The 25062-nt window shown below is 42.6% G+C and overlaps 1 protein-coding gene across 2 annotated transcripts in view; it reads right to left on the bottom strand.

Annotated features, from left to right (window-relative positions):
* The window catches only part of LOC129693404 (galactocerebrosidase-like), a 65013-nt gene extending 46103 nt beyond the window's left edge, over positions 1-18910 (bottom strand). For both annotated transcript variants that reach the window (XM_055630230.1, XM_055630229.1), the window contains exons 1-6: positions 18757-18910; positions 16132-16200; positions 9799-9862; positions 6752-6865; positions 4061-4200; positions 1021-1059 (exon numbers count right to left, since the gene is read on the bottom strand). In XM_055630230.1, the coding sequence (XP_055486205.1) occupies positions 1021-1059; positions 4061-4200; positions 6752-6865; positions 9799-9862; positions 16132-16200; positions 18757-18882 (552 nt within the window). In that variant the 5' untranslated portion in view covers positions 18883-18910. The remainder of the gene's footprint in view (positions 1-1020; positions 1060-4060; positions 4201-6751; positions 6866-9798; positions 9863-16131; positions 16201-18756) is intronic.
* Positions 18911-25062: the final 6152 nt, after the last annotated feature.

Genomic DNA, 25062 nt, shown 5'->3' with positions numbered 1-25062 from the left:
TACCATTTTAATAAATATAAATAAATTTACTCTTGGGATTTTGACATTAACATACACACATGGCTAGATGGCATGCGCAAGTTACTGTAGTACAATTTGCCAAATAATAAATGTATATATAATTTTTTAATAAATTTGCACAAAGTTTTTTGGGTAAACCAATCAAATGTAAAACAAAGTTTAAAGAAAACTTCATATACTTGCTCAAAATATAAATGTATTCAAAACTTATTAAACATTTACATTTCATAAATTAGGCTTAAAAATTAAATTAAAAATTAGATATAAATATTTAATGGAGGAAAATCAAAAAATAGTCTGCAACAAAAATTACTGTAAGAGCTCCCTTTCCCACCAGCTCAATAGTCTGGTTTCCTCCTAAATCCAAACGATATGCTGATAGTTTAGCTCAGTGGTTCCCAACCTTTTTTTGGCCATGCCCCACCTAATCACCTCTAAAATCCTGATGCCCCCCCTTGCTTTCCCTTGAGAGAAAACAGAGGAAATAGATATTATAAGGGTAACTTAGCAAAAGCTCTTTGAATCGCATTTCTAAATCCAATTCAATAAATAAGGTTCTCCCATGACCTTGCGCGCTTCGTGCGACGTGCATGAAGAGCGATGGCGCGGTGATTGTGTAATAACTACACAATAAAGACCTTTGTTACCCAAAAAAAAATATTTACTTAAAATAACATCTGAAACATAAACTACACATGTTTACCTGGAAAATCCAAAAAAATAAAAATCGAAAATTTTGACCCAGACCTCCTCAGTCGCGCTCAATTGCCCCCCTTAAAAATCAAATTGCCCCCCTGTGGGGCGTACGCCCCACGTTGGGAACCACTGGTGTAGCTGGATGCAAGGGAATCAGTGCGGAGTTGAAGGTCATGTGGGAGAGAATGGGTTACCGGGAAATAAGTGGCAGGATGGGAATACTCAGTGTTAAAATGGCCTACTGGGTAGAACGGCTGTCTTCTATGTCTTAAGAATATAAGTGAAAAAAAAGGAGAAACTTACCATTATATATTTTCTGTTATAACTTCTCTCATTCCAAATCTAGGACAGAAATGTAAAATAATCATATTAGGAACATTATTATTTGATTTTGCACATACTATTCTTAAATAAAAACTAGTGCCTACCTTATAACATCATAAACTTCACCACCAATTGTTTCGCATTTAAAATAAAACGATATCTATGACCATGTACACTTAGGAACACATTTTCCTTCCAGACAAAACTCCATTGACCTTTCTTCCACATTGGAAATATCAGAATAAGTTTAGCGTGAGAAAGACAGTTTAAAAGTGTGGGGCAATTTTTTTTACAGAGAATGGAGGGCACCTGAAACACGGTGCCAATGGTGCTGGTGGAGGCAGATACAATAGTGACATTTAAGAGACTTTTAGAGAGGCGCATGGGTATGCAGGGAATGGAAGGAAATGGATCACGTGCAGGCAGATGAGATTAGTTTTATCTTTGTATCATGTTTGGCACAGACTTTGTGGGCTGAATGGCCTGTTCCTGTTCTCTACTGTTCCATGTTCTATTGTATTAATAGCTTGACCCACTTATTAGAAACATAGAAAATAGGTGCAGGAGTAGGCCATTCGGCCCTTCGAGCCTGCACCGCCATTCAATATGATCATGGCTGATCATCCAACTCAGTATCCTGTACCTGCTTTCTCTCCACACCCCCGATCCCATTAGCCACAAGGGCCACATCTAACTCCCTTAAATATAGCCAATGAACTGGCCTCAACTACATTCTGTGGCAGAGAATTCCAGAGATTCACCACTCTCTGTGTAAAAATTGTTTTTCTCATCTCAGTCCTAAAAGATTTCCCCTTTATCCTTAAACTGTGACCCCTTGTTCTGGACTTCCCCAACATCGGGAACAATCATCGGGGTTGGACAGGCTAGATGATTGTTCCCGATGTTAGGGAAGTCCAGAACAAGGGGTCACAGTTTAAGGATAAAGGGGAAATCTTTTAGGACTGAGATGAGAAAAACATTTTTCACACAGAGAGAGTGGTGAATCTCTGGAACTCTCTGCCACAGAAGGTAGTTGAGGCCTGTTCATTGGCTATATATAAGAGGGAGTCAGATGTGGCCCTTGTGGCTAAAGGGATCAGGGGGTATGGAGAGAAGCCAGGTACAGGATACTGAGTTGGATGATCAGCCATGAGCATATTGAATGGCGGTGCAGGCTCGAAGGGCCTACTCTTGCACCTATTTTCTATGTTTCTATGTTTCTAAAACAGTTCGTTTTGAACTTAAATTTCAGTATTTCTCCTTAATTGTACTGACATGCCAGGGTAAATTTCCTGGGATTTAGCATGTTTCCAGTACCTCCCTCCAGTACAATTCTTCATGAAAGAAACAATTTAGCTGCAGTTAACATATACAGTGAAACTCTGTTAATCTGGCATGCGTGGGATTTTAGTGTTACCGGAATTGTGGTATCAGATTCTCCAGGCTTTTGGCTGTTATTCCAATTAATACTCCAATACTCTTTCAATTCACTTTTTTTTTTAAGGTGTGACACAATGATATCCTTGCAATTTTCTTGCAAACCTGGTAGGTTTAAATGTAGTGTGGAAGCCATGGCCTTTCTATGTTCATGGAAGACACCAATCTACACACAGTGAGCCAGATTTCAAACCATCAGTATTTCCATTCAATTGGCTATATTTAAGAGGAAGTTAGATGTGGCCCGTGTGGCTAAAGGGATCAGTGGGTATGGAGAGAAGGCAGGTACAAGATACCGAGTTGGATGATCAGCCATGATCATATTGAATGGCGGTGCTGGCTCGAAGGGCCGAATGGCCTACTCCTGCACCTATTTTCTATGTTTCTATGTTTCTTTGTAAGATCCCCCCTCAATCTTCCAAATTCTAGCGAGTACAAGCTGAGTCTATCCAGTTTTTCTTAATATTATCTTTGAGAAATTTGTGAATACGTTAACTAAAATCCCTTCAATGTTTGCACCTTACTAAATATAGTGCCATTTGGATTACATTTAATCTCCAAGCTGTTTCTTCTGAAAGGATATAATTTCACACAAAGCCATTAAAGCAATTCACTAGCCTAAATTCTGCATTATTCACAAAAACTTTAAATTTGTACTTGCTGCACCCAATTCCACAGCATTTGTATTAACAAGAAAAGCATCTGTCTAATTGCATAATTATTGCCAGGGACAAAACCATCTGCTCTCTTTTTTCTATTGCTTGAAAGATTGTACCACCCCTTTTCAATCTTATCCGTTCATTTTCTGAATAAACTGTATGTAACACTTCATCAAATGCCTTTTACAGAATAATAATAAACTTTATTTCGGACTCATGGTCCAGACAAGGGACAACAATACATAAAAATACATTGCATATAAAAAACATCATAAAATACATATAAAATCTTAGATCACTTATAAAAGCATCATAAATTATATATTAAAAAAACAATACATTAATTAAAATCCAGAATAAAAAAGAATGATAAATGTCCTACAACAAGACAGCTATGCCAGCGTCTCCACAACTGGGATTGGTAGCGTGTAGTGCTAACCCTTACGCTTGACAATGTCACGTCACATACACCATATTTATTGCACTACCTCATTAAAAGACCTTGTTATTTCATCAATGTGAGTAACTTTTAAATAAAATATGCTCAACTTCAAATTCTTCAAACTCTGTTATGTTTTTCAATTGATTTAGTAATGCTCCATAAAATCTATGTAGTCATTTAGCATCATTGCTCTCTTTGATAATTTTATGAATTTTTCTGGAGTGCTACAAAAAAGTCTGATGTTTACTTTCCCAGTGCCATATTCTCCTAATTTCTGAAACTACATACCCAACACGGTATAATTAAATCTTGCTAATAAAAGGTAGGTTTTTATCCTACAATCATCAGTGATTCCATTTTGGAATTGTGTCTCTGAATCAGTGAATTAATTCAACATCATCTGCACATTAACATTTATGTGATATTATTGCAAACTAAACAACATGAGATAAGCTCTATTTCATTAAATATTTCTACTAACCCCAACATAATCAATATCGAGATTATGATACAATTTAGCGCCATGAATCCATGAAGAAATATAAAAGGCAGTTCTGTCTGGGTAAACATATGGCCAATTCTCTCCACCACTAATCCAAGCAGGGAAAGCCCAGGGTAGTCCTGATAAGTGAAAGAAAAAAATTGCTTAAAACACAAATAACAATCAGGCAATATTAAATGGATAACAAGGGAAATCAGGGATATCAAAACAAAAGATGAAGCGTACAAATTGGCCAGAAAAAGCAGCCTACCAGAGGACTGGGAGAAATTCAGAAGTGTTTTCCAGCAGAGGAGGACAAAGGGCTTAATTAGGAAAGGGAAAATAGAAAATAGATTATGAAAGAAAAGTGGCAGGGAACATAAAAACTGACTGCAAAAGTTTTTAAAGATATGTGAAGAGAAAGAGATTAGTTAAAACAAATGTAGGTTCCTTGCAGTCAGGAACAGGTGAATTGATCATGGGGAACAAGGACATGGAAGACCAATTGAATAACTACTTTGGTTCCGTCTTCACTAAGGAAGACATAAATAATCTGCCGGAAATAGCAGGGGACCGTGGGTCAAATGAGATGGAGGAACTGAGTGAAATCCAGGTTAGCCGGGAAGTGGTGTTAGGTAAATTGAATGGATTAAAGGCTGATAAATCCCCAGGGCCGGATAGGCTGCATCCCAGAGTACTTAAGGAAGTAGCCCCAGAAATAGTGGATGTATTAGTGATAATTTTTCAAAACTCTTTAGATTCTGGAGTAGTTCCTGAGGATTGGAGGGTGGCTAATGTAACCCCACTTTTTAAAAAGGGAGGGAGAGAGAAAACAGGGAATTACAGACCAGTTAGTCTAACATCGGTAGTGGGGAAACTGCTAGAGTCAGTTATTAAAGATGGGATAGCAGCACATTTGGAAAGTGGTGAAATCATTGGACAAAGTCAGCATGGATTTCAGAATCAGAATTCTTTATTGTCATTGCATGTGTCACATAAAACGAGATTACTGTGTCTCTCCATTTAAAAGAACTTCAAAACATTCACATACTTTTTACACTCCCTCCCTCCCCAAACCCATCCATGGATTTACAAAATGGATTTACGAAAGGTAAATCATGTCTGACAAATCTTATAGAATTTTTCGAGGATGTAACTAGTAGAGTGGATAAGGGAGAACTAATGGATGTGTTGTATCTGGACTTTCAGAAGGCTTTCGACAAAGTCCCACATAAGAGATTAGTATACAAACTTAAAGCACACGGTATTGGAGGTTCAGTATTGATGTGGACAGAGAACTGGCTAGCAAACAGGAAGCAAAGAGTAGGAGTAAACGGGTCCTTTTCAGAATGGCAGGGAATGACTAGTGGGGTACCGCAAGGCTCAGTGCTGGGACCCCAGCTATTTACAATATATATTAACGATTTGGACGAGGGAATTGAATGCAACATCTCCAAGTTTGCGGATGACACGAAGCTGGGGGGCAGTGTTAGCTGTGATAGTGATAGAAAGATCATAGTGCATTTTACTGTGGCCAATCAACCAGCAAGCCTTTTGGATGTGGAAGGAAACTGGAACCTCTAGGATGTGGAGGGAAATCCACATGTCAGAATCAGAATCACACTTTATTCGCCAAGTATGTTTGCAACATACGAGGAATCTCATTGGCCAGGTCAGTCATACAATTAAGAGTAACAGATCACTTCAAAACACATTTTAACATGAGCATTCACCACAGTGACTCCTGCACATTCCTCACTGTTCTCTCATGTTAATATATATATAGTGTTATGCAGAGTTATATAATGTTAGGCATTGAGGGGGGCGTGGGATGGGTGGGGGAGGGGGGGTAAAGTTAAAGAACATAAAGAAAGGACCAGGAGGAAATAATGGAGAAATTGAATTGATTTGACAGGAATTATGAAAAGAGATAGAAAATGGAAAAAATTGGATGGTCATATAAAATGTTTTACTGACGTCACCTCTTTCTGCAAGTACATTAAGAATAAGCAAATACATACAACTAATGTTAATAATAATAATAAATTTTATTTATGGGCGCCTTTCAAGAGTCTCAAGGACACCTTACAAAAATTTAGCAGGTAGAGGAGAAACATGTAAGGGGAATGAAATAAATAGTAGAGACATGACTAGTACACAAAGTAAAGACAGAATTCAATTCAAAACACAATATGAGGCAATTAATGCACAGATGAAAAGGGAGGGGGACGTGGGGCTAAGGATAGGCAGAGGTGAAGAGATGGGTCTTGAGGAGGGACTGGAAGATGGTGAGGGACACGGAATTGCGGATCAGTTGGGGGAGGGAGTTCCAGAGCCTGGGAGCTGCCCTGGAGAAGGCTCTGTCCCCAAAACTGTGGAGGTTGGACTTGTGGATGGAGAGGAGGCCGGCTGATGTGGATCTGAGGGACCGTGAGGGTTGGTAGGGGGAGAGGAGGTCAGTGAGATATGGGGGGGGCAGATGGTGGAGGGCTTTGTAGGTGAGGATCAGGATTTTGTAGGTGATCCGGTGGGAGGTGGTGAGTGATGGGTGCTTATTAGAATTAAAGCACCAAATTCTCAGTTCAATGGTCAGTTTTTGATGATCCGTTTATCTACCTAAATTCCATAAATATGTCATTTGGTGTTAAGCCACAAAGATTTCAACCAGTTGAACATTGTTATTATACATACCAACTAATTTAATATTAGGATTCCTTTTCTTTGCTTCTTTCATCAGCCACCACTCATATCCTCGGAAATAATTTTCATCATCTTCATAGTGCATATGTGACGGTTCTGTCCCATCTGTAAAGAAATATTATAGATTTAGATTTTGTTAAGTGATGCAACTATATATATTAAAATATGTTAGATGTCTTAAGTTATGAAAGCTTATCACACTGATGGTGACAACATACACCAGATAGATTGAAAATAGATGACTGTCAGTTAACACTTAGGAAAAGATCCCAGCAATATGAGAAAGTTTTCCAAAATTGATTTGAAAAATAGGGTATATCTGTGAGAGACAGAAAGTGGAAGAAAGAGTGCGCATGCACAAAACTATGCAGATAAAGGACAAGAATTTGTTAGGGTTATTGACCGATTACATTTATTTACTTATTTAAGTGGAAAGTCATGATCTTTCTATCACTATTTTATGTTCTCTCATGTTTGCACTCTTAATTTAATTCTGTCTTATATTTAAGCAACCAGTACGTATATCGCTGACTCATTTCCAATCTCATTTCAGTCAGTCTGATAATCTGTCAGGTTATCAGGGATGTCAAGGCAGACTTCCAAAACAAGCTGGATTCTTACCAGGATGTGTGAGACAGAGCCAGTGGGATAGGGGGATGCACTCAGGTGAAGCATGTGATGGCATTCTGACCATATCAGTCGCCTGGCATCCACCGATTAAACTGAGCTTCCAGCTTGTTTTGGTAGCCTGTCTTGACATCCTTGATAGAAGGGTCTCGACCCGAAACGTCACCCATTCCTTCTCTCCAGAGATGCTGCCTGTCCCGATGAATTACCCCAGCATTTTGTATCTATCCCTGATAGCCTTGCAGAGAGTTGTGAATTTGTGGAATTCTCTGCCACAGAAGGCAGTGAAGGCCAATTCACTGGATGTTTTCAAGCAAGAGTTAGATTTAGCTCTTAAGGCTAAAAGAATCAAGGGATATGGGGGGGAAAAGCAGGAACGGGATACTGATGTTAATGATCAGCCATGATCATATTGAATGGCCTACTCCTGCACCTATTTTTCTATGTTTCTTGAGACTATTCTTGGCAGCAGGAGAAGGGCCGTAGGTGTGGTAATAACAAATTAAGCCAGGCTGTATTCAAATATTCTGCTGTTGCTCGTTTAGACTTCTAAAGCAACAAATTGTTATTTCTCCATATTCCGTTCCGTCCTTTTTAAGTTTGTAGTTTTATTTCTGTTGTCTTTTATATTTTCATATCAATCCTAAACTTGAGGTGTGCTTTGTCATTTGAAAGGTACCTGTCAATACTGTCAATCTTCCTCGGATTAGCGTGCAGTTTTGGTCTCCAAATCTGAGGAAGGACATTATTGCCATAGAGGGAGTGCAGAGAAGGCTCACCAGACTGATTCCTGGGATGTCAGGACTGTCTTATGAAGAAAGACTGGATAGACTTGGTTTATACTCTCTAGAGTTTAGGAGATTGAGAGGGGATCTTATAGAAACTTACAAAATTCTTAAGGGGTTGGACAGGCTAGATGCAGGAAGATTGTTTCCGATGTTGGGGAAGTCCAGGACAAGGGGTCACAGCTTAAGGATAAGGGGGAAATCCTTTAAAACCGAGATGAGGAGAACTTTTTTCACACAGAGAGTGGTGAGTCTCTGGAACTCTCTGCCACAGAGGGTAGTTGAGGCCAGTTCATTGGCTATGTTTAAGAGGGAGTTAGATGTGGCCCTTGTGGCCAAGGGGATCAGAGGGTATGGAGAGAAGGCAGGTACTGGATACTGAGTTGGATGATCAGCCATGATCATATTGAATGGCGGTGCAGGCTCGAAGGGCCGAATGGCCTACTCCTGCACCTAATTTCTATGTTTCTATGTTTCTATAAGGCTAAACTCTCAGAAAGTGACTGCCTAGATCGATACCCTATATGGGTTCTGAATTTGTGCCCCAATCAACAGGCCATTCTTCGCTGATATTTACCTTTCACTTCAACAGTCTTCTGGGCCAGCTTGCTTCAAGGAAACCTCCATCATTCCAGTTGCCAAGAAAAATAATGTGACCTGTCTCAAAAATTGCTGCCCAGTAGTTCTAACATCGACCATAATGAAGTGCTTTGAAAGATTGTTAATCACTTGCATTTGCCCCAGATGTCCGGACAATATACACCCCCTGCAATTTGCAGACAGATAAAATAAATCTTTGGAGACACCATCTCCCTTGCATTCAGCCATGGATCACATTGATAATATGAACAACTACACTGACCCAGCAGGCTGAAGAAAAGTTCTGACCCGAAACGTCACCTATTCTCCAGAGATGCTGCTTGACCCGTTGAGTTACTCCAGCAGTTTGTGTCCATCTTCAGTATAAACCAGCCTCTGCAGTTCCTTCCTACACAATAAGAATGCCTATGTCTGGATGGGGCTCCGTCTTCAACTGGCTTCTGGATTCCCTGACCGGCCGACATCAGTTGGTTGGAATTAGTCTTAAGTGCTGGAGTAACTCAGCGATCAGTCTTAAGAAGGGTCTCGACACGAAACATCACCTACCCATATTCTCCAGAGATGCCACTTGACCTGCTGAGTTAATCCAGCTCTTTGTGTCTTCTTCTGCTGAAAATCCCCATCATTTTCTGTTTTTTATTTCAAATGGTTAGCATTTTTATTCTTCCCAATGCATTGTTTTCTTTCCATATTTACAATGTTTGACCTGTTCTGCACTACCAAGCACTGTCAGTTTATAGGATGATAAGTATTTCAAAAACTGGAATGACATCAAACAGTTTGCTTTTTCTGTTTCAACTACCTGAATGTAAGATTAAAATGGGAGTTGATTTTTCTGCAGGGATTTAGCCCAGCATTGCTCATAACTTTCACAGTTGATCAGTGGAAACTTTACAGAAATGCTGCTTGGCGGATCTACCATGCAACACTAGACAATTTGGAGAACACAGGCAGAGAGACAACCTTGATAATGTCTTACTCAACGTCACAGTCAAGTAAATAGACTTTGACAAAAAGAATTCCTACCTGTTGTTTGGGCATCACCACCAATCTCCACTTTCAAGATATGCAAAGATGCGCCGAAGTTTGGCTGACAACAGAAAACACATAATCTTAAATGGTTAGCGTGATTAGGTTATTAAATGCCAGAATTGCATTTCTATTCATCACTCTATAGTTTAATGAATTGCTGAAGGCGGATGCAAAACAATATTAACCATATAACCATATAACAATTACAGCACGGAAACAGGCCATCTCGGCCCTACAAGTCCATGCCGAACAAAATTTTTTTTTCCCCTTAGTCCCACCTGCCTGCACTCATACCATAACCCTCCATTCCCTTCTCATCCATATGCCTATCCAATTTATTTTTAAATGATACCAATGAACCTGCCTCCACCACTTCCACTGGGAGCTCATTCCACACCGCCACCACTCTCTGCGTAAAGAAGTTCCCCCTCATATTACCCCTAAACTTCTGTCCCTTAATTCTGAAGTCATGTCCTCTTGTTTGAATCTTCCCTATTCTCAAAGGGAAAAGCTTGTCCACATCAACTCTGTCTATCCCTCTCATCATTTTAAAGACCTCTATCAGGTCCCCCCTTAACCTTCTGCGCTCCAGAGAATAAAGATCTAACTTATTCAACCTATCTCTGTAACTTAGTTGCTGAAACCCAGGCAACATTCAAGTAAATCTCCTCTGTACTCTCTCTATTTTGTTGACATCCTTCCTATAATTGGGCGACCAAAATTGTACACCATACTCCAGATTTGGTCTCACCAATGCCTTGTACAATTTTAACATTACATCCCAGCTTCTATACTCAATGCTCTGATTTATAAAGGCTAGCATACCAAAAGCTTTCTTTACCACCCTATCTATATGAGATTCCACCTTCAAGGAACTATGCACTGTTATACCCAGATCCCTCTGTTCAACTGTATTCTTCAATTCCCTACCATTTACCATGTACGTCCTATTTTGATTTGTCCTGCCAAGGTGTAGCACCTCACATTTATCAGCATTAAACTCCATCTGCCATCTTTCAGCCCATTTTTCCAAATGGCCTAAATCACTCTGTAGACTTTGGAAATCCTCTTCATTATCCACAACACCCCCTATCTTGGTATCATCTGCATACTTACTAATCCAATTTACCACACCTTCATCCAGATCATTGATGTACATGACAAACAACAAAGGACCCAACACAGATCCCTGAGGCACCCCACTAGTCACCTGCCTCCAACCCGATAAACAGCCATCCACCATTACCCTCTGGCTTCTCCCATTCAGCCACTGTTGAATCCATCTTGCTATTCCTGCATTTATACCCAACAGTTGAACCTTCTTAACCAACCTTCCATGAGGAACCTTGTCAAAGGCCTTACTAAAGTCCATATAGACAACATCCACTGCTTTACCCTTGTCAATTTCCCTAGTAACCTCTTCAAAAAATTCAAGAAGATTAGTCAAATATTCTATTTATATAGAAAATGCTGAAATTACAGAGATTTTGTAGCACCTGCAAACAAAAAGAGCAGTGTTAAACTTTCAGGTAAATAAGCATTTATTAAATCTGGAAAACAAAAGACATAACTGGGAACAAATTATTCATAATAAAATGTCGTCAAGGTGGGCAATGATCTTTTGACCTAACATATCAAGCTTTGAGATGGAGACTGAGAGGAGAAGGGAGGAAAGAACAAAGGAGGCATGAAATTGTCACGTTAAGAAATCATAAGGATCCACAAGAAATTGATGAAAATTATCCTTGAAGGATTTCAACTATGCGGACAGACTAGAACATTTGATGTGTTTCATGCAGTAGTACAACCCGATTAAGAAACCGGCTCTTGACCCTGCAGTTCTTGGGAATTTCAGGCCTATCTCCAAACTGCCTTTTTTATCAAAAGTCCTAGAGAGGATCGTGCACAGGCAATTGATGGCCTTTTTGGAGGAACATGACGTTTTGGAGGTTTTCCAGTCCGGTTTTAAGTCCCGGCACAGCACAGAATCGGCCCTTTTGAGGGTTTTTAATGATATTTTTTTGGCTACTGATCATGGTGACTGTGTTGTCCTCGTGCTTTTAGATTTGTCAGCTGCCTTTGACACAGTGGATCATGAAATTTTGATCTCCCGTTTGGAGCAGTGGGTGGGTATCAGGGGCATAGCACTGGAGTGGTTCAGGTCGTACTTGGCTGATCGAACTTTCTGTGTCAGCCTTGGGGACTCTGTATCCTCCTCTGCTCCTCTCTCGTGTGGGGTCCCACAGGGCTCAGTTCTTGGCCCTCTCCTCTTTTCACTCTATTTGCTCCCACTCGGTTCCATCCTTAGGAAGCACGGGATTTCATTCCACTTTTATGCTGATGACAGTCAGCTTTATGTGCCTCTGGGAAAGGGGGGTGTACACTCTGTCGGGCTCTTGCTTAAGTGTCTCAGTGACATAAAGGCCTGGATGCCACTGAACTTTTTAAAATTTAATGATGACAAGACAGAGGTAATGATCTTTGGTGGCACCTCTGGGGCCCCCCCTGTTGATCTAGGCTCTTTGTCTGCATATCTCAAACCTAACATCACGAACCTGGGGATTAAAGTGGACCCTGAGCTTAGATTTGACTGTCAGGTGAGGGCTGTTGTTAAATCTGTTTTTTTCCATATGAGGCAGCTGGCAAAAATAAAGCCGATTTTGTCAAGGCAGCACTTTGAGACGGTAATCCACGCCTTTGTTACCACCCGGCTGGATTACTGCAATGCACTGTATCTGGGGGTTAGTCGGTCCTCCATCGCCCGTCTCCAGATGGTACAGAATGCAGCTGTTCGTCTCTTGACTGGCACACGAAAGCATGATCATGTTTCTCACCTTTTGGCCTCTCTCCACTGGCTGCCTATTCAGTATAGGATTCGTTTTAAAATTCTTTTATTTACTTTTAAATCCCTAAGTGGTCTTGCCCCGTCCTACCTATCTGAGCTTCTTCACCCTTATTCGCCCTCCCGCTCTCTCAGGTCAGATGATCAGCTGCTCCTGATTGAGCCAAAGACTAAGCGGAAGGTCAGAGGGGACCGTGCCTTTGCTGTGTCGGCTCCGAGATTGTGGAATGAATTGCCTCTGCACGTTAAACAGGCCCCTTCTCTAGCTGTTTTTAAGTCACTCCTGAAGACATATCTATTCTCCATGGCCTTTGTAGACCAGTGAGGTGTTGAATTGTTTATTAACTTTATTTGCTTGGTTTTGCTGCGTTGTTCGTACTCGTGTTTTATGTTTTTTAATTTATTGTTTGGATTTTTGTATGTAATTTATGCGCCTCGTGTTAGTTGTATGTTCTGTTGTTCTGCCTGTTTTATGATGTCTTGCTTGTTTTCTTTTTTTCTGTACAGCACTTTGGTCAGCTTTGGTTGTTTTTAAGGTGCTTAACAAATAAAGTTATTATTATTATTATTATTATTATTATTATTATGAAGGGAAAATTGCAATGGAACCCAATGACATTATTTTTTATTTTTTTTAATATTTTATTTTATTAGAAGGAAGTACAGTCATATGGCACCCAATGACATTATTGAAATAAGGATATAAGAAATATATAATTAGAGTAGATAAAAATAAACTATTCCCAATCGACAGAGGGATTAAGGACTCGGGCACTTAGAATGAAGTTATAGAATGAAGCAAAAGGAACACTAGAAAAAACTTTTTATGCATCGATTAGTTAGGATTTGGGATGCATTGCCAGCGGAAATTCAAATGTAGCATTCAAAAAGGAGCTGAATAAACATCTGAAAGGAAAGAATTTGCAAGGCTGTGGGAGTATTTGGATTACTCCTGTAGTCGGCATGGATTCAGTGGGCCAAATTACTCCCTTCTGTCCAGCAACTATGTGTGATTCATTAGTGGGAATTCCAAAAACCCAGTTAATCTGGAATCGACAATCTTTCGAATAACAATTGAGTTTATTTCTACCCAGATACAGGGCAGGTTATGACAGGGCTTCGTTCTCGAGAACTGTTTATGACCTGTACAATTGACAAGTCAGAAATGAGGTTGCCTGACAATATATTTAAATAAAATCGCAGGCCAAACAAGGGCCACGTGTAGTTACACTGGAGCGTGTCATTCAACCAGACTTCTCTGCAAGATACAATGATATTGTTGTGAACGGAATTACCACACAGCAGAAGAAGGCTGCTCAAATACAGAGACTAAAATAATTAATTGTATTAATTAATCTAATTACCAGCAAAACAAATCTACTTCTTTGTATAGTTGTTGATAATCTAACAGGAAGTAAATTGAAGATAGACACAAAATGCTGGAGTAACTCAGCGGGACAGGCAGTATCTCTGGAGGGAAGGAATGCGTGACGATTCAGGTCGAGGCCCTTCTTCATGGTAAATTGGTTGCCCAAAAGAAAGAAAATAATCTCCAAGTGACTTCTCCTTTCATCGCGCACACACACACACATCCACGCTCACTGACTTGTTCTAGTTGCTTTCATGAGATTGGTACAAGGACTGCCTTGAAAAATATCTCTTACTGATGAGGTATGAAAAACAAAACAATTTTAAAAATAATTTAAATAGTTAAATTAACTATATTATGAAAATACTCTATAAATTTTGTAAATCTAAAAAAAATAGAAAATGCTGACAACACTCAACAGAAGGTAGACAAAAATGCTGGAGAAACTCAGCGGGTGAGGCAGCATCTATGGAGCGAAGGAATAGGTGACATTAGGTCGAGACCCTTCTTCAGTCTTGACCCAAAACGTTTTCCTTCGCTCCATAGATGCTGCCTCACCCACTGAGTTTCTCCAGAATTTTTGTCTACCTTTGATTTTCCAGCATCTGCAGTTCCTTCTTAAACACTCAACAGAAGTATCACCGAAAAATTGTATTATTTTTCAGTGATACAGTTAGCATCAGGTATCACTGAAAAAAATTGTGTTACAAAAATGATAACTATTCTAGTCAAGCGTGTTTAATTGTCATATGTACCGAAACAATACAATGAAATTCTTGCAGCAGCATAACAGGTCTGTAAAGACAATTCTCAATAGATAACAAAATGAACAATCAAAAAAAGTTCATTAAATTTAAAAAATGTGTATAAATGTCATTAATATTCACAATCTATGTATCACTGCTTTCTTTATAGAAAACGAAATCATGCAAAACAATTCCTAAAATGCGATTAACATTACAAAGTTTCATAAAGTAAAACTAAACCGAATCTAATCATTTCCACAATAACCAATGCATGTTAACTATATCAATTGTTATAATTATCTGCTGCACCAGGAAGGAAGCCTTTTAAACTTTATTGCTTTTTCAGCTGCAATTGGAAGCAATTTAAAAGGCTGAAATCACCGAGACAAACATCAAAGCAAATTTCATTTTAACTTTTAAACTTCTATTAACACAGAACTGTTTTCTTCTGTGCATCAATTGTCCCCTATACAATTAACATAATAGCTAAGTAAAGATTTAAATGTAAGATGCAAGTGTCCCATAGCTCAAACACTGATCATGCAATTTTAGGCAACGACATGAAAATTTACTTAAATGAACAATATTACTGTGCCGTGTTCAACGTTAAACTATTCCAATGCTTGCTACAATGTTGTTTTCAATCAGGCAGCATCCATTCTCCAACTTCAAGTAACCCCCGGCATTCCCTCTCTCTCTATCCCTCCCACACCAAAGTTGTACTAGCTTCTCGTTTTCACCCAACAAACAGCTAAAAATGGCCTGTTTAATTTATCATCGTTACATTTATTGTTCTGTATCTCTCTCCACATGATCTGTGATTTCTCCACATCACCATCTATATCTCTTGTTTCCCTTATCCCTAACCAGTCTAAAGAAGGGTCTCGACCCGAAACGTCACCCATTCCTTCTCTCCAGAGATGCTGCCTGTCCCACTGAGTTACTCTAGCTTTTTGTGTCTATCTTCGAAATTTATCATACACTTTCTTTACCACTCTACCTCCTACTGTGTTTCAGTGGGCTATGAACTTGGATCCAAAGATCCCCCTGCACATCAATACTTAAAGGTCTTGCCATTATCTGTATACTTTCCCTTTACATAATTGCCCTCCTAAAGTGTATTATCTCACACATGCTCAATTTATAATTCATCTGCCATATCTCTGAAATAAGCCATGGGACTTAACTATTTGGTTTGACATTGAGCTACAGTTAAATTCAATTAAATCAGAATAGTATAAATACCCCCTTTTGCACACAAAAAATAAAACCTACCCACAGCATTATCATTTTTTTCAGGTTGTCAAATATTGCAAACTTTGCTTAATCCGCAATATTCACCAATTCATCAATCTGAATTTAAATCCTACCTTGAATAAATAGTCCAAGATTTGACTGCGATAAGGCTCTTGGTAGTTTACAAGAAGTCGTGAAGTTGCCTATACCAAAATAATTTAACAATTCTTAATCATTACTTAAAATGAAAATGCAACATCAATTATAGATAGATCATTTAATTTCTGTAAATTAGACCATTATTGTTCAACATAAATGCAAAGTACATAGTTGTTATGCTTGAAGTTCCACATCTGAAATGTGGGCATATTAATTGAAGGCTAATTATATTTCAAAAGAAAAATAGGAAGGTTTAAAACAGATGGAAGTGAGAAAAAAATTGTGATTACTGGAAATCTAACTTAAATGCAGAACAATGCTGGACAGGTTTTAAATTATGACAGTAGAGAAATTATTTTTTTGCTGATATGAGTTATTGATTTGACATGTTGACTTTCTCTCTCCGACATTGCCTGCCCTTCAGAATGTTTTTGTTTCAGACTTTCCGAATACAAAATTTTATTTGAGATGTACTCACACTGAATGTTATCGTCCATATTATTCATTAATAATGGCAAATATCACAGCAGTGCAGTGTATCACTGCACGAGTATTAGCAATGTGGGCTGATTATTGAGAGTCTTGCTATGGCAGGTGGGGAATATAAATTCAGGTACTTACATAAATTTGACATTTTCTATAAAACTAGTATTCTCTACATCTAGACACAAGGAACGAAATGTAGAGGAAAAAACACAAAGTGCTGGAGTAATTAGGTCAGGTAATATCTCTGGGAAAAATGGATTGGTGACTTTTCAGGTTTGGACCCATCTTCAGACTTCTCAGAGACTGAAGAGTCTCAAACCAATACAACACGATCCATGTTCTCCAGAGATACTGCCTGACATGCTGTGTTGCTCTTTTTCTCTCAGAAAAAAAAAAGAAAAAAGAGAAAAAAAAAAAGGAAGAAAAAAAAAAGAAAAAAAAAAAAAAAAAAGGAAAAAAGGAAAAGGAAAAAAAAAAAGAAAAAAAAGATAAAAAAAAAAAAAAGAGAGAAAAAGGAGGAAAAAAAAAAAAAAAAAGAAACATCTAGTTTATCTTCGCGTCAGGTTCAGCACACATTGAGGGCCAAAGGAATGTTCCTGTTCTATTTTATGTTCTAAAAACTACCACTAACAATGGATATCAACTATTCACACAAAGGGCATCTGGTTGGTTGACTGATATATTTCAGAGAGGGAAATCTATGATATTGATGTGTTCAGGCTTGTAAGGGACTCCAGAGTAACCTATGTGGGTATCAGGAGATGCACAATAAATGTTGGGCTTTCCAGCAACATACACATCATGTGGATGACATTTTTCTTAAAAGAACAAAAATCTTCCGATGTTTTAAAGTGTTTAAAAGAAGCAATCTTGCGAAATTGTTAATTCAAATCGGAAAAGCCTGTGATTTGAAACCTATCATGTCACCTATTCATACGATACACACAAAAAGCTGGGGTCTCAGCAGGTCAGGCAGCATCTCTGGAGAAAAATAGCTGGTAGACCTTCCTCTGCCACCCATCCATGTACTTCAGAGATGCTGGCTGACCTGCTGAGTTACTCAAACAATTTGTGTTATTTTTTTGTGCAAACCAGCATCTGTAGTTCCTTGTTTCTCCATCTGAAATGCAGATAAACAAGTGTAGGCTTTAATGGCAATACTCAGGTGTGTGGATATAAAGGGGAACTACAGATGTTGTTTACACCAAAGATAGACACAAAATGCTGGAGTAACCCAGCGGGACAGGCAGCATCTCTGTAGAGAAGGAACGGGTGACCCCCTTCAGACTGAGAATCAGGGTGGAGGGAGACTAGAAATATGTGGACGGGTAAGGTGTGAAAACAGCAGTTCAAAGGGGACAAAGATGTCTCTCTTCAGATCAAAGAGGACAATCATCAAGAAAATGTAGAAGGATCATTGTTGGCCAAGGGGAAGGTGACAAGGATGCATACGATCAGTAGAATTAATCAGGACAGAGAAACTGGTCAAGAGAACTAGGGTGTGTGAGGGATGGAGAGAGGGGGTGCAAGGGTGCCTTGAAGTTAAAGTCTTAACTCATTTTAAAATTCAGATATACATTCTCCTTTATTCAAACATGCAAACCATATCAGTAGTTTGTGAGAGTGTAAAATGTACAGTAGAGTTACTATATTCAACAGTGAAATTAACTAAAGATTTGAAGAATATTGAAGGAATCAATATCCGTAGCGAAATATGAGGCTCTGTTCCTCCAATTTGCGCTGGGCTTCACTCCGACAGTGGAGGAGGCCCAGGACAGACTGGTCGGTGTGGGAATGGGAAGGGAGTTATAGTATTAAGGGGGTTAAGTATAGTATCAGTCTGAAGAAGGGTTTCGGCCCGAAACGTCGCCTATTTCCTTCGCTCCATAGATGCTGCTGCACCCGCTGAGTTTCTCCAGCTTTTCTGTGTAACCTTCGATTCTCCAGCATCTGCAGTTCCCTCTTAAACATAGTTTAAACATACTTAAGGGGGTTGCAGCCGGGGGGGCAGAAGCTTGCACTGGACTGGGACAGCATTGGCACGATGGGCTGAACAGCCTCTCCCCCGTGTCGTGTCGTGTCGCGCCGGCTAACTAACATTGCCCTGGACTCACCCCGCCGCCGCTCAGGCCGCCGACGCCGTCAAACTCGGGGCCCAGGCCGGGCTTGTCGTCCAGCCGGTAGACGGCGGCCCCCGCCCGCGGACACACAGCGGCGCACACAAGCAGCAGCGCCGCCATGACAGGCACCCGCCCGGTCACATGGTCACAGGCGGCCCCCGTCACATGGTCACAGGCGGCCCCCCGTCACATGGTCACAGGCGGCCCCCGTCACATGGTCACAGGCGGCCCCCGTCACATGGTCACAGGCGGCCCCCGTCACATGGTCACAGGCGGACCCCGTCACATGGTCACAGGCGGCCCCCGTCACATGGTCACAGGCACCCACCCCCGTCACATGGTCACAGGCGGCCCCCGTCACATGGTCACAGGCACCCACCCCCGTCACATGGTCACAGGCGGCCCCCGTCACATGGTCACAGGCACCCACCCCCGTCACATGGTCACAGGCGGCCCCCGTCACATGGTCACAGGCGGCCCCCGTCACATGGTCACAGGCGGCCCCCGTCACATGACCCCGCGCCATCGTCACTGAGGGGGGCGTGGCAACTGGAGCTCCACTGTACACTGTGGGGGACAGTGCAATAGCACCACTGGACACTGTGGGGGACAGTGCAATAGCACATCTGTACACTGTGGGGGACAGTGCAATAGCACATCTGGGCACTGTGGGGGACAGTGCAATAGCACATCTGTACACTGTGGGGGACAGTGCAATAGAACATCTGGACACTGTGGGTGACAGTGCAATAGCACATCTGGGCACTGTGGGGGACAGTGCAATAGCACATCTGGACACTGTGGGGGACAGTGCAATAGCACATCTGGACACTGTGGGGGACAGTGCAATAGCACATCTGGGCACTGTGGGGGACAGTGCAATAGCACATCTGGGCACTGTGGGGGACAGTGCAATAGCACATCTGGACACTGTGGGGGACAGTGCAATAGCACATCTGTACACTGTGGGGGACAGTGCAATAGAACATCTGGACACTGTGGGTGACAGTGCAATAGCACATCTGGGCACTGTGGGGGACAGTGCAATAGCACATCTGGGCACTGTGGGGGACAGTGCAATAGCACATCTGGACACTGTGGGGGACAGTGCAATAGCACATCTGGACACTGTGGGGGACAGTGCAATAGCACATCTGTACACTGTGGGGGACAGTGCAATAGCACATCTGGACACTGTGGGGGACAGTGCAATAGCACCACTGGGCACTGTGGGGGACAGTGCAATAGCACATCTGTACACTGTGGGGGACAGTGCAATAGCACATCTGGACACTGTGGGGGACAGTGCAATAGCACATCTGGACACTGTGGGGGACAGTGCAATAGCACACTGTGGGGGACAGTGCAATAGCACATCTGGACACTGTGGGGGACAGTGCAATAGCACATCTGGACACTGTGGGGGACAGTGCAATAGCACATCTGGACACTGTGGGGGACAGTGCAATAGCACATCTGGACACTGTGGGGGACAGTGCAATAGCACATCTGGACACTGTGGGGGACAGTGCAATAGCACATCTGGACACTGTGGGGGACAGTGCAATAGCACATCTGGACACTGTGGGGGACAGTGCAATAGCACATCTGTACACTGTGGGCGACAGTGCAGTAGCACATCTGGACACTGTGGGGGACAGTGCAATAGCACATCTGGACACTGTGGGGGACAGTGCAATAGCACATCTGGACACTGTGGGGGACAGTGCAATAGCACATCTGGACACTGTGGGGGACAGTGCAATAGCACATCTGGACACTGTGGGGGACAGTGCAATAGCACATCTGGACACTGTGGGGGGCAGTGCAATAGCACATCTGGACACTGTGGGTGACAGTGCAATAGCACCACTGGACACTGTGGGTGACAGTGCAATAGCACATCTGTACACTGTGGGGGACAGTGCAATAGCACATCTGGACACTGTGGGGGGCAGTGCAATAGCTCATCTGGACACTGTGACAGTGCAATAGGTCAACTGGACACTGGGGGACAGTGCAATAGCACATCTGTACACTGTGGGGGACAGTGCAATAGCACATCTGGGCACTGTGGGTGACAGTGCAATAGCACATCTGGACACTGTGGGGGACAGTGCAATAGCACATCTGGGCACTGTGGGGGACAGTGCAATAGGTCAACTGGACACTGTGGGTGACAGTGCAATAGGTCAACTGGACACTGTGGGTGACAGTGCAATAGCACATCTGTACACTGTGGGTGACAGTGCAATAGCACATCTGTACACTGTGGGGGACAGTGCAATAGCACATCTGTACACTGTGGGTGACAGTGCAATAGCACATCTGTACACTGTGGGGGACAGTGCAATAGCACATCTGTACACTGGGGGACAGTGCAATAGCACCACTGGACACTGTGGGTGACAGTGCAATAGCACCATTGGGCACTGTGTGGGACAGTGCAATAGCACATCTGGACACTGTGGGCGACAGTGCAATAGCACATCTGGACACTGTGGGTGACAGTGCAATAGCACCACTGGACACTGTGGGTGACAGTGCAATAGCACCACTGGACACTGTGGGTGACAGTGCAATAGCACATCTGGACACTGTGGGGGACAGTGCAATAGCACATCTGTACACTGTGGGCGACAGTGCAATAGCACATCTGGACACTGTGTGGGACAGTGCAATAGAACATCTGGACACGGTGGGGGACAGTGCAATAGAACATCTGTACACTGTGGGGGACAGTGCAATAGAACATCTGTACACTGTGGGTGACAGTGCAATAGCACATCTGGACACTGTGGGGGACAGTGCAATATCACATCTGTACACTGTGGGTGACAGTGCAATAGCACATCTGGACACTGTGGGGGACAGTGCAATATCACATCTGGACACTGTGGGGGACAGTGCAATATCACATCTGTACACTGTGGGGGACAGTGCAATAGCACCACTGGACACTGGGTGACAGTGCAATAGCACATCTGGACACTGTGGGGGACAGTGCAATAGCACCACTGGACACTGTGGGGGACAGCAAAGATCTTAGAGCGAAGCAAGATAGGTTACTCTCACGCAAACGTGAGGTCCGCTCATGGGCGGTTTCATGGGTGATTACAGGACACATTTTAGCAAGCTGACTCCGCCATCTTGCTCCGCCATCTTGCTCCGCTTTCTTGCTCCCGCCTTCTTGCTTCCGGCCAAAGATTGGATCCGCAGCGGGGAGAGGGAGTGCGGGGCAGTGGGGAGAGGGAGTGCGGGGCCCGGGGCAGCGGGGAGAGAGAGTGCCCCAAGACAATGTTTCTTATTTACAATGTTTCTTATTTAATGTCCCTTGTCTAGTCTGAAATAAAGTTCATTATTGGTTTAGAAGAAATATAATTGTGTGTGTTATATACATTTATATAATTTTCATGTATGTGTGTTTATAAACATTTTATTCCTTAACAAGAATCAACAGAATTATGAACTAATTGAATTATGAATCTAACCCTATATCACGCACAAAAAGTCCCCCCCCTGTCAATCACCCTGCGAGTCGGGTCGGTTCCGGTTACTACAAAATCAACTCAAACACTGCTTGTGAACCATTTAAAAAGAAATGATTTAAAAAACATTAAAAAAGACAATTACCAGAATCAAATTTTATTCTTGACAAGAAGTTTGAACTGACAGATTTATGAATCTGACCCACACAAACTGTTGCCCCGCAACATTGATTACAGTGCGAGTCGGGTCGGGTTAGGTAGGCTCAGGTTGCTAAAATGGGCGTGGAAAATGCCCATGATCCCCTCCATAGCGTACTACACGTCAGTCCATTGCATTTAGCAGGAGTAGCCTATCTTGCTCTGCTATAAGATCTTTGGGTGACAGTGCAATAGAACATCTGGACACTGGGGGGGACAGTGCAATAGAACATCTGGACACTGTGGGGGACAGTGCAATAGCACATCTGGGCACTGTGGGGGACAGTGCAATAGCACCACTGGACACTGTGGGGGACAGTGCAATAGCACATCTGGACACTGTGTGGGACAGTGCAATAGCTCAACTGGACACTGTGTGGGACAGTGCAATAGCACATCTGGACACTGGGGGACAGTGCAATAGCACAACTGGACACTGTGGGTGACAGTGCAATAGCACATCTGGACACTGTGGGTTACAGTGCAATAGGTCAACTGGACACTGTGGGGGACAGTGCAATAGCTCCACTGGACACTGTGGGGGACAGTGCAATAGCTCCACTGGACACTGTGGGGGACAGTGCAATAGCACATCTGTACACTGTGGGTGACAGTGCAATAGCACATCTGTACACTGTGGGTGACAGTGCAATAGCACCACTGGACACTGTGGGGGACAGTGCAATAGCACATCTGGACACTGTGGGTGACAGTGCAATAGCACATCTGGACACTGTGGGTGACAGTGCAATAGCACATCTGGACACTGTGGGTGACAGTGCAATAGCACATCTGGACACTGTGGGTGACAGTGCAATAGCACATCTGGACACTGTGGGTGACAGTGCAATAGCACCACTGGACACTGTGGGGGACAGTGCAATAGCACATCTGGACACTGTGGGTGACAGTGCAATAGCACATCTGGACACTGGGTGAGTGCAATAGCACATCTGGACACTGTGGGTGACAGTGCAATAGCACATCTGGACACTGGGTGACAGTGCAATAGCACATCTGGACACTGTGGGGGACAGTGCAATAGCACCACTGGACACTGGGTGACAGTGCAATAGCACCACTGGACACTGTGGGGGACAGTGCAATAGCACCACTGGACACTGGGTGACAGTGCAATAGCACATCTGCACACTGGGTTACAGTGCAATAGCACATCTGTACACTGTGGGGGACAGTGCAATAGCACATCTGGACACTGTGGGGGACAGTGCAATAGCACATCTGTACACTGTGGGTGACAGTGCAATAGCACCACTGGACACTGGGTGACAGTGCAATAGCACATCTGCACACTGTGGGTTACAGTGCAATAGCACATCTGTACACTGTGGGTGACAGTGCAATAGCACATCTGGACACTGTGGGTGACAGTGCAATAGCACATCTGGACACTGTGGGTGACAGTGCAATAGTACAACTGTACACTGTGGGGGACAGTGCAATAGCACATCTGTACACTGGGCGACAGTGCAATAGCTCAACTGGACACTGTGGGTGACAGTGCAATAGCACATCTGTACACTGTGGGCGACAGTGCAATAGCACATCTGGACACTGGGTGACTGTGCAAAGCGCTGGGCAGGACACTGCAATAGCACGTCTGTGCACTGCCACTGTTGGCGATAGTGCAACAGCACTACTGTGCACTGTGGGCGACTACAATAGCACATCTGCACCAAAGAAATTAGAGCTCTAAGATCTTTGGTCTGCACTGTGGGTGACAGTGCAAAACACTGGCGGATGGGGCAGCGTAATTATACATCTGTGGGCAACAGTGCAAAGCGCTGGGCAGATGGACAGTGGTATAGTATAGCACGTCTTCACTGGTTGACAGGGCAATAGCACGTCTTTGGGTGACAATGCAGAGCACTGGGCAGATGGACAGTGCAGTAGCACGTCTGCACTGTGGGTGACAGTGCTAAGCAAAGATAATAGAGGAATCTTTGGTGCTAAGCGTTGGACGGACGGGGCAGTGCTATAGCACGTCTGTGCGCTGTGGGCGGACGAGAGTTTAAAAGCACGTATGCACTATGGGCGACAGTCCTATAGTACAAAAGATGCACAAAGCGCTGGAGTAACAGCGGGCACATGGATAGGAGACAGTTCGGATCGGGAACCTTCAGACTAGAATAAACCATAGTATAAACCAGACATAGTATCAACCAGCATCTGCAGTTCCTTTTTATTGTATTTTGAGTGTAATAGTACGTCTGCGTGCAATATAGGCAACAGTGCATCTGCGTGCACTGGCTGACAGTGCAATAGTGCATCTCTGCACTGTGGGAGAAAGTAATATTGCAATAGAATGTCCAGAGTGACCAAATTAAAAATGTATCTGGCTCTGTAGCCCGCTCAGTTACCAAGCCCCCCTGGGTGGGTTTATGGATGAGGCTGAGGCAGACCCTGAGGTCAGGCCTCCAGTGCCTTCAGTTCTGCTGTGCAGCAAAGCGCAGGTGTGGCGATCCAGAGCGGGCAAGTCAAGTCAAGTCAAGTCACTTTTATTTCTATAGCACATTTAAAAAACAACTCTCGTTGGCCAAAGTGTTTTACATTGGTGGAGGTACTAACGTTATAGAACAGTGGTTCATAGATT

The sequence above is a fragment of the Leucoraja erinacea genome, unplaced genomic scaffold (genome assembly GCF_028641065.1).
Source record: "Leucoraja erinacea ecotype New England unplaced genomic scaffold, Leri_hhj_1 Leri_278S, whole genome shotgun sequence".
NCBI classification, from domain to species: Eukaryota; Metazoa; Chordata; class Chondrichthyes; order Rajiformes; family Rajidae; genus Leucoraja; species Leucoraja erinaceus.
The sequence above is the reverse complement of the archived record's forward strand: the minus strand, read 5'-3'. Positions and strand labels throughout refer to the sequence as shown.